General features: G+C 42.3%; 2 protein-coding genes across 2 annotated transcripts; both read left to right on the forward strand.

Moving 5' to 3' along the window:
* Nucleotides 1–32: 32 nt before the first annotated feature.
* SEC13 (SEC13 homolog, nuclear pore and COPII component) lies at nucleotides 33–5,558 on the forward strand. Its single transcript, XM_015875132.2, has 9 exons — nucleotides 33–132; nucleotides 350–502; nucleotides 1,170–1,285; nucleotides 1,643–1,794; nucleotides 2,657–2,790; nucleotides 3,498–3,631; nucleotides 3,857–3,977; nucleotides 4,177–4,323; nucleotides 4,745–5,558. The coding sequence occupies exons 1-9, from the start codon at nucleotides 130–132 to the stop codon at nucleotides 4,853–4,855; spliced, it is 1,071 nt and encodes a 356-aa protein (XP_015730618.2). The 5' UTR covers nucleotides 33–129; the 3' UTR covers nucleotides 4,856–5,558.
* A 954-nt stretch (nucleotides 5,559–6,512) lies between these two features.
* GHRL (ghrelin and obestatin prepropeptide) lies at nucleotides 6,513–9,525 on the forward strand. The gene is made up of 5 exons (XM_085516718.1): nucleotides 6,513–6,789; nucleotides 6,978–7,113; nucleotides 7,638–7,751; nucleotides 8,383–8,491; nucleotides 9,170–9,525. Exons 2-5 carry the CDS (start codon nucleotides 7,006–7,008, stop codon nucleotides 9,187–9,189), a joined length of 351 nt encoding a protein of 116 aa, XP_085372844.1. The 5' UTR covers nucleotides 6,513–6,789; nucleotides 6,978–7,005; the 3' UTR covers nucleotides 9,190–9,525.
* The last annotated feature ends 1,308 nt before the right edge of the window (nucleotides 9,526–10,833 follow it).

Genomic DNA, 10,833 nt, shown 5'->3' on the forward strand with positions numbered 1-10,833 from the left:
GGCGGAACCTCCTGCGCGGGAGGCGTCGCGGCGGGGCTGTTTGTGCGGCGGACCTTCGTGCCACGTCCGAGCCGCTCGGCCGCCTGCGGATCCATCGCTGCCGCCGCTGCACGGCCCGCAGCCGCCGCTATGGTGGGTAGAACCGGGGAGGGCAGCGGGGCCGAGCCCGGGCCCAGCTCCGCGGGGCGGGGAGGTGTCTCGGGGTAGAGCGGGGGGCGGCGGAAGAAGGTGGCGGAGGCAGCACCGCGGCCTGCGGGACCGGGAGAGGCGCTCCGCTCTCCGCAGCGGCCCGTGTGTGTGTGTGCCCGTAGCCGAGCGCTGCTCCCTGACCACAACCCTCCCTCCGCAGGTCTCCGTGATAAACACCGTGGACACCTCTCACGAGGACATGATAGTAAGTGTGTGCCGTGCTGCTGCCTTCAGCCCAATGGGTTGGACCGGGACTGCTGCGTGTTCGTTAGTTGGCGGTCAGAGGGCAGAACGCGAGTATCTGCACGGAAAGGTGACGTGGGACGTGAAATACCGAATCCTGACTGCAGTTCTGATAGTAATCATAATCATAATGGGGAGCATAATCATAATCAGCTATAATCATAATCATAATGGGGAGCGGGAAAATGGGAAGGAGGAAAAGTTTAACGCTCACAGTTTCCGTGCCCAGGGTTGTTTCTATGGAACAAAGACGTGTGCTGAATGGCACAGAGTGTGGGTGGACAGCTCTGCTCTCCTTGATGCTGGTGTTTCTGGGAGCAGCTGTGCAGGCATAGGAGGAGGGGTTACAAAGCAGCTTATGAAAGCAAGGAGTGCTGATAAATGCTGATGTTTCAAGCCCAATAAAAGCTGTTAGTGCAGTTACACTGAACTTACACAGTAAGTATGTAACTTGGTCAAGGCTTTGCGCTCAGTGACACCAAGCTCCTGTCCTGAGGGTGCTGTGCAGCCCCACTCTAAACCCGCACACTGCGCACGTAACAGTCAGAAAATGGCAGGTGGGGAAATGAATGACTGGTGTGGTTTGTCTGGGTTATTTAAGACCTGTTCCCCTCGCCCTGTCCTGCTGCCACTCAGTGACCTGTTTGCAGCTCTTAGAGCTACTTCTGAAATGTAATGATGTGATTTAGAAAGCAGAACTCACACGGGCCAACAGCACCTTGTGCGTTGCCTTGCAGCACGATGCGCAGATGGATTACTATGGCACTCGGCTGGCGACCTGCTCTTCAGACAGATCTGTGAAAATCTTTGATGTTCGGAACGGAGGGCAAATCCTCATTGCAGACCTGAGAGGGTAAATTGTCTGAAAAGATGACGTTCTTTGCAAGTCTTTAATTTTTTGTTGTTTAGCCTTTCAGTGACATAGGATGCGTGGTAAATTCTCCAGGGTGGTTCTTTGTGGCGTGTTGTTCTAAATAATTCTATAGAATTGAACTCAGAGTCTTAATCCAAGGATAAATATTTGGAGTTGTGTTCAATGGTAATGGCTTTATCTGGCAGTCGTGCCCTATTTTTCATCTTGATTTTACTCATATTCTTTATATCATTGTATTAGTGATGTACAGAACAATGGTTTGTGATGTGATGGCTTAAACAGCCACAACCAGAATGCATCTCTATCAGCTCTTCCAGATAATGTTGTTTCTTGCAGGCATGAAGGTCCAGTATGGCAGGTTGCCTGGGCTCATCCTATGTATGGAAACATCTTGGCTTCCTGCTCCTATGACAGGAAGGTTATTATCTGGAAGGAAGAAAATGGCACTTGGGAAAAGACCTACGAGTACACAGGACACGATTCCTCAGGTTTGTGGTGTGTGGAGCTGGGACTGCAATGGGGTTTGGACTGGAATAAATCCGTCATTGTTTAGGCAGAAATCTTCCATCAGATTGTGATAAGTTAATGGAAAGAAGACACTAAGTCTGTTCTGCGCAGGAAGGACATCTGCAGAACAGCATCCTGCTGGAGAACCAGCTGTCTTGGTACATACAGCATTTTCACAGGACAAGTAAATCAGCTTTGGATAAATAAGGTTGTAGGATACTGAAGTCTTGAAATAGTGTTGTATGTATCCACTAAGGAGGAAAGGAAAAAGTGGAATTTTAGTATGCTGTGTTTGGTTTTCCAGTTGAAAGTGTTTTGTTGAGATGATCAGTCCTCCTATAAGCAAAGCTGAAATATTTCTGAAGTGTTCAGCATGCCAAAGCCCATAGAAAGAAATGCTGCTTTGCTGTTCAGTATTGTTCTTTATTCTCAAAGGAATCAACTAGAATATACTCTTGGTCCATGCTCCTGAGACTAAGCCAGTGTTAAAAATGAGTGTATAATGGATGCATACCTTGGTTTTGCTACTGATCTGGACTTTAAATGCTGTTCCAGCTTGTCAGTCTTTGTTCTAGAATCACTGATACCTCTTCGCTGTTGCACAGGACAGTCAAGAGGATTTTATCTCACTGAAAGTGCTGTTCTGGTGGTCTGCTACAACTAGAGGCAGTTTTCCATCATACGATAAACTGTGGTAATTGTCTGCTGAAATTCAGGAATGCAAAGACTCTTCTTAGCTTGCAAAGCTGCTCGCTTTTAGTGACCATTCACTGGTACTAGTCAGTGATTGGGTTAAGCAGTTTTAGCACTGTGTTGTAACCCAGTCTGTCTCATCCCTCACAGTGAATTCTGTCTGCTGGGCACCACATGACTATGGACTGATCTTGGCCTGTGGGAGCTCTGATGGCGCCATTTCATTACTGAGCTACACTGGTGATGGGCAGTGGGAGGTGAAAAAGATCAGCAACGCACACACTGTAAGTTGGAGCCATGGATGAGGATTGAGCTGATGCTTCAGAGTGTGCAGACTAAATAAATACTGAAATACAATTAAATATTGTGAATTGTTCTCCAAAACCGAAAAATAACTTGTTTTAAATAAATCTAAAGTAAGAAAGTATGTTTTATAGTAAGTGAAGTGAAGTAGAAAATAAGAGGTGAAAGCCATTAAAGAGCACTGATAGTACATCTGATCATGACTGTTAAACACAGTGCTGGAAGTGACATAGTGGGAAATGGCTTTGATACTCAGAATACCTCGTACAACCTGGCTGTGAGTAAACTTCAACAAGAAGCTGGAAAAACTGCAGGGAAAAACTCGTGGTTTTCCCACAGCAGTGGGACTTCTTGTTTAAACAAAACTTGACAGCCATCTAAGCAGATAATGATGGTGGCTTGCATTAAAAGAAAACGGAGCTGTGGGCACACAGATTCTTTCTGCATTCCTCACTCTTAGCAACAGCATACATCTTGCACCTCTGCTTTTTTTTTTTTTAATCTATCTCCACTGTATACATTTCCAAAATGATATTTGCCTGTAAGACAGTTACTTGGCTACATAACACTTCCTGAATAAATGTCCAGTCAAGAATAGAACAATGTTTGGAGTTCTTATCCATCCAGCATAGATGTCCTTTGCTCCCTCCACAGCTTTTAGTAATGACCTTATTTTTTCCTTGCATAGATCGGATGTAATGCAGTTAGCTGGGCTCCTGCTGTTGTACCAGGCAGCCTCATAGAGCAACCGTCTGGTCAGAAACCAAACTATATCAAAAGATTTGCATCTGGTGGTTGTGACAACCTTGTCAAGATCTGGAAGTAAGTGCTCTCTTACCAGGCTTAAGAACTTCATTCTTTATGGTTTCTGAATGTCTGTATTAGCACCTTGAATTATACTTCAGGCATCTATATGCTTTCATCTTTAACTATCTTTTACTATTTTAGAAAAGCACTTTAAAAATAGAAACAACTTAATGTCTTAGAAACTCTCATAGCAATTCGTGTGAGATCTGCTTAATCTTATCTGTGTAAATATGTTTTCAGAGAAGAAGATGGTCAGTGGAAAGAAGAGCAGAAGCTGGAGGCACACAGTGACTGGGTCCGAGATGTAGCCTGGGCTCCATCCATAGGCTTGCCAACAAGTACTATTGCTAGCTGTTCACAGGTGAGACTTAGGTAGGAGTGAGCTGTACTTACGCCTTGCTTTTGGCTATAGAAAGGAAAAAGACCGTCATGTACAGTGGATATGCAAATAGACACATTTAGAGTTCATGCCTGTGTAAGTGCAGTCATCATTGGCAATGCAGACAAGCTTGGTTTTTGTATTACTAACTCATGGTAGCCAATTCTGTTTGTTGTTATAGGATGGCAGAGTGTTTATCTGGACGTGTGATGATGCCTCTGGAAATTCATGGTCACCAAAATTGCTGCACAAGTTCAATGATGTTGTTTGGCATGTGAGTTGGTCCATTACTGCAAATATACTCGCAGTGTCTGGAGGAGACAATAAAGTGAGTACTGCAGCCTCAGTTTGCTCTTGCATGTCATATTTTCACTTTTGTTGTTTTGAGTTAAGACTTTTAAAGACTTCCCTTTGATGCAGTGGTGTTTTTTTGTGGTTATTTATTTATTTACCTAAAGGGGAGGAAGACTCCAACCTCTGGCAAACTACATGCACTGCATTCTTAGTCCTGATTGGAAATGTAGGCTTAATTTTATTTTGTAAGGATATTACCATTGGAATTAATTCTTACTCCCTTTATTGCTGGATAATGATTTAGCAAACAGCAATAAATAATTTGATGCTTGAAAGAACTCTGACACACTGCTATACTTATAGACCATTACCATCTTAGTGATGCAATCATTACAAAGAAAATGAGAAACTGAGAATGTGTAAGACTTAACATCTTTTCCTGCTCTGTTTTTGAGGTCACGCTGTGGAAGGAGTCAGTAGATGGGTTGTGGGCATGCATCAGCGATGTCAACAAGGGCCAAGGAGGAGTGTCTGCCATTACAGAAGGGCAGCAGAATGAGCAGTGATGAGGACTGACCAGTCCAGCTGCTGGAAGTGATGGCTATACCTGATTTGCAATGTTTCTTGAATCAGATGAGAACTGGTTTTATCCAAGCTGGACGTGAACATGGGAAATAATTAGCCAATTCTATGAGCAATCTTAAACAATACTGGGGGGCTACATTGTGTAGAAAATCAGCCTTACTTGACATTCCCTTAAATTAAAGATGAAGAGAGGAGCAAAGTATTGTGCCTTGTGCTACTCCCTAACACAGTAAAAACTGTAACCTGCCTTCTAGTTTAGGAGTTAGATTTAATTGGATACACTTCAAGCACTTGAGCAGGAACAGGAGGAGGCAGGCAATGAAAGTGCTCGTGTGTGAAACCATCTGTGTAACCCATCTGGCCACTCAAAGGCCAAAACTACTTCAAGTGATGGAGCAGGCTGGTGGAGTCAGCAGTAGCCAGTGTTCTGGTAGTACTGAAATGGTGTGTGGGTTTCCCTGAAAGTAATATGCTCAGATACATGAAAATCTCAGTGCATTCCCAAAGATGAAAAAGAGTAGCAGAATGCATATCTATTTTGCTTTACGCTAATCTCAAACTTGTTTATTTAAAGAACATCAACAAATGAAAATACAATTTGAAGACTTTTTTTTTTTTAGCCACAATTCTATACTGTACCTCAGGTTTTTGTTTAGACAATAAAATAAAGTCTTATTGGTTAAAGTCTGGTGTGCTGTATTTGGAAATCTTTCACAGGGGGCCTTATTGGGGTTTTCTGTAGTCTACCTTGACAGATGCCTTAGTGTGGCTCTCATGTATGGTATTTAGCTTCGTAAGGGCTAATAAGTGCCAAGTCTAGCCAGAGTCCACAGTATACCATGACAATGCAGGGGACTTCTGTTAGGACCCAGAAGCTCTCCAGTGGTTCTTATTATTATCCACTGCCTACTTTCTTTGTGCTCCTTGGTGTTCTCTACCAGCAGGCTCTCAGACAAAAGTCAAGATGGTGATCTAATTCTACCAGAACTTCTTAACATAGCTCTGTTGCAGAGGGCATTTGTTCTCAGCTGCCCTACGGCCCTCAATCCTACCACTGAAGATTTGTGAGCTGTAGCACAGAAGAAATCCCACAGATCAGCCGCATCATTCAAGTCTAGCTAGAACACAAGTAACAGGTGTAAATTTGTCATCCTTTACTGTATGTTCCCACTTCGTTCCTTCTGTTCCTGAGGGTTTGAAGAATATCCTCACAGGATGCTTTCTAGAGCCCCAGACATCGCTGCAACTATTCACTGACATCTTCAAGGTGCATTATTTCATTTTCAAAGTAACAGAAATGATGTTTCTAGGTAACATCTTTGTTTTCAGTCCTTCAGCAAAGAACAAAATTTGATAGAACAGAACCCAGGAGAGAACGTAGACAAGAGGAAGCACACTTAGGGGCAAACACGAGACACGGCTGTTACTGTAGGCCAGGAATACAGTTCCACTTCTTTTCTGTTACAGCACACCAGATAACAGTGGAAGGGCTCAGGACTTTCAAAAAAATAGCCATTACAGGCACTAGTTTTTAGAAGGAATGATGTTAATGCCACAGCAGAAAAATAAAACAAGAAACACACGATTCCCTGCACAACTTCATTATGCGTAGACAGGAACTCAGCAACAGATGTATGCGGTTTTCACGTTTTTGTCAGCTCTTATCTTACAAGCACACCATGTTTCCAAGGAATCTAAACGCACGTCAGACTGCATTCCCAGAAATATCACAGCACAGAACAAATACCCCACTCTCTATATAGGGTGCTTCAGAAAGCAGCAGTTTGGTGAAGTGACAGAGATAACCTGGTGAAGTTTCAGAGCCCTTCCAAGCTTTCGCCAGTTTTCCTCTGCAATTCCTCTCAGCTAACCAGTCTGCTCCAGTCATTACATCTCAGTTATAGAAGAAAACACAGTAAGTAAGAATCTCTTTTGACAGGGTATATTATTGCATTTTTGCATGCAACAATTGTGCTTTCTGTCTGTATCCGTTTTTAGAAACAACTGCATATCATTCAAATCAGGAGAAACATTTTCACTGGCTTAGGATTCAACGAAATACAGAGATAGAAAATATGTTTAATGTTTACTCTGTGTTTTCAGTTTGGAGCACCACCTAACGAAGACAATCATGTTTCTCAGAGTTACTCTGCTAGGAATTCTCCTTCTCAGCATCCTCGAGACAGAAACTGCACTGGCTGGCTCTAGTTTTTTAAGCCCTGCATATAAAAACATACAGGTAAAAATTCAGCATAATGCTTTTTTGAAATGGTCTTCCTCTATAATTCCTTAAAGCCAAATTCTTTACAGTGCTTAGAGGTTTTGAAAAAAAATATTTCTGGAAGAGGTAGGAGGGATTCCAGAGAATTACTGTAACAGATAATTCACATGAGGAAACGAAACTACTAATCTTAGAAGCAAACCAACCAACTGAATAAAAAACCCCAAACAAATGCAAAGCAGCTGTTTAAATAAGTTGCACTTTGAAAATGAATTGGGAGGTGGCTGTTCCATAATGAACCCTTAAACAAACTGCTGATAAAGTGAATGCATAATAGTAGTGCAGTTATTTTATACCCACACATCCACATAACTTTAAAAGAAGCCATCAATAGCTTTAAGTAATCATAACTTCAAAAGAAGAAGCAGCAGTGGTTCTAACTAATTTACTACATCTGCGTTAATTATGAGTTCTATTTTCCCTGCTACAGACCACTTTGATTACAGGAATTTTACACAGATGCTAATTTGCTTGCTTTCTAGCAACAAAAAAATACAAGAAAACCAGCAGCAAGATTACATCGCCGTGGCACAGAAAGCTTTTGGGATACAGATGAAACAGAGGGAGAAGATGACAATAACAGTGTTGATATCAAGGTGGGTATTTTTCACTCTTGCTCACGTACAAGTTCAAATTATTTTGTTGGAGTAGGAATACAATTTCTGCCACAGGAGGTGTACCAATGAAAGCCACAGTCATCTAACCTGAAGGGCACCAAGAAAGACATGAAAACTGCCAGTGTTGATAGCATGAAGTAACTTAAAAGTGTCTGCACAAAGGCAGATCGTGATTCTTCCCAGGGAGGTGGTTGAATTGCCATCCCTGGATGTGTTTAAGAGTCGTTTGGATGTGGTGCTCAGGGATATGATTTAGCAGAGGGTTGTTAGAGTTAGGGTACTATGGTTAGGCTGTGGTTGGACTTGATGATCTTCACGGTCTTTTCCAACCTGGGTAATTCTATGATTCTATGATCTCCTGTTAAGGATTCACTTACATTTTGGAACTAACTAATAATACAAGTTCCTTGTAGTTCTCTCTCCTCCAGTTTATCGTGCAGTTCAGTGCAGTAGCCATGTGCTACTGCAGATGGTCATGCCATGTCTCAGCACTATTAAACAAATGGATCACGTTTTTCTACCTCTTGTTTATTGTCACTCCTATGAACTAAATTAACCTCTAGTGCCTTGTCCAAAAATCATCTGTTAAACTGCTTTAATGCTTTTACAGTTTAATGTTCCTTTTGAAATTGGTGTCAAGATAACAGAAACAGAGTATCAAGAATATGGACAAGCCCTGGAGAAGATGCTACAGGACATTCTCAAAGAGAATGCTAAAGGTATTTTCAAATAAGCCATAAAAGCAGAAACTTGAAACTAAAAGCAAAAAACACCCCATGGAATGTTGTCTGCCCATTTGTCATGTGAATCAATCAGAACAGCATTTCAGAAATGACTGGCCTAAGTAACTAAGCTGCCACTAAGAGAGCAACTGAAATACCTGATGTTCAGGAAGCGCTGGCTTAACGTCAGAGAATCACAGAAGAGTAAACAAGATTGTTCTACATGACTCACAAGTGAAGTTCTAAGTAGTAACTCCCACCACAAACTGTTGTTTCTTTTTTGTTGTGTTTTTACTTTTACAGCCCTTCACTTTTATTTGTACTCAACTACATTAAGCTGTCCTTTCCAAATCTTTTATGGGTTTTGTCAGGCTTCAACCATCAGGCATTCCAGTCACCTCAGGCTTCTTCTTTCACCCAGCTTTTCAGGATCTCAAGAATTGTTCCAATCTCTTCTCTCTACAATCTGAATTCCTTTTGTAAGGCTGTTTCTATGGCCATTACAGAAATAAGACAGTTTTATGCATGCATTCCCCAACAGAATACAACCATGTGAAAGCTTTATCTATCTTCATTTGGGTGCTTTAGGCACTTATGGACAGACTGGCAAAATGGGATTTTCAGAAAAAAATATGAAGTTTTTCAAAATAACCTGCCTATCTTTTGCCTTTTTAGAAACTCAGACAAAAAACTGAAGCAAGCTGAAGGACAACACAGCACTAGATGGTCTGATTTAAGTTTTACTTTAAAATGAAACTATGACTGAGTCTACATCTCTAAGAAGGGAGGATGTGAACTTGAGTAGTTTGCTCAAAGAAAAAGACAAGAATCTGCAAGCAAAACTTCAAACGGCAATGCGAATCGCAGGCTGACGTGTAGGCTTATCTTATTTCCTTCCTTATTATCTACTGTGTTTATTTTGAATGATGTATTTGAAAGCTATATGAATCCTTTGTGAAACTGATGGAAACTTCATCTTATACTTCTACAGACACCCGTGACAGAGAATAAAGCTTATGCTGAAACTGCAACCATTTCTTTTTTTTATGAGTATCTCAGACTAGATCGTTCACATAATGAACAGTGCAAACTACATGCACATGGAATCAACTTTCAAACACCAGATTTGTTTAATTCTCAAGGGATGTGTTAACATGGATATTATCAAGGAAACCATCCAATATCTCTTCAAGTTAAAATAAAATCGATTTTCCAGTTAACTAACTTGGATTCAGAATTATATCCATCCTAATGCTAGATATCAGAAAAACAAGGTTTAGTTTAATGCTACAAGTGCAAACACCACTGTGCTCCACTGTGACACACGTTCTTTTCTGTGCGTAAGCAATTACACACTTCCAAATGCCCATGTAGAAATGTGTGAATCCTTGAAGATTTTCTGGCCAATGCCTGAAGATATTTTATAAAGTACCCTGGGATCCGCTAACGTGATAAAGATAAATACAGATACAAGGCTCAGGTCTTAGACACATTCTCTTTTCCTGATACAGAATTTATCACCCAGGTGAACTGACTCCTTTGATATCACAGCAGTACCTTGTATTATACCACCAGGAATCAAACAAGATGTACAGGCAAAGGGGGAAACTAATTAAAAGGGAGTAAGTATTTCCAAGACAACTAGAAAACAAATATCCTTAGAATCCTTAGCACCAATTTGAATAGTCATAACATTTTGGTATCAGAAAAAGAAGAAATAGTGTCATGTTTTTTCTGCCCATTATATAACAGATCCCCAGGTACAGATCTTACCAGCGTTTGCTGAACAGCTCCATAAGTCACGCACATGCCTGATGGCTGACCCAAAAAAGAGAGCAAAACATTACTAACTTTTTCCCGATGATCTGAATGTTTTCTATCTTGCAAATATAACATCGACCTCAGGAGGGCAGCAGAGCCCAGTAACGCACGGCTAAAGGAGGTCTGATGCGCTGTGCTACTGCCTAGAGTAAAACACAAGCACCAGATCCTACAGCTGTTCAAAGTGACTTCGTAAAGTCTCACTCTGAGCAGTGAGTTGGCCAACAACAAACGCAAACTTGCTGCAAAAAAGTCAGCAATTCTATCGTAACAAAGTGCTTCCCTATCAGCCTCCCAACTGAGGAGAACCACGGCACTGAGGTAACGGCACAGTGGGCGGGACCTTCGGGCGGGCCGCTGCGCCCATTGGGCGGCCCGGAACCGCTCCCGGCTCCGATTGGCTAAACTCGCTCCGGGAACGGCGGGAAGAGGGAACTCGCCGCGTCACTCGGTGCCTCAGCGATGCGCCGCACGGACGGGGCGGGGAGCGGCGGCACGGCCGGCTCTGGAGTCGGGCG

The sequence above is a fragment of the Coturnix japonica genome, chromosome 15 (genome assembly GCF_054131305.1).
Source record: "Coturnix japonica strain WE chromosome 15, WE-NBRP24, whole genome shotgun sequence".
NCBI lineage: Eukaryota > Metazoa > Chordata > Aves > Galliformes > Phasianidae > Coturnix > Coturnix japonica.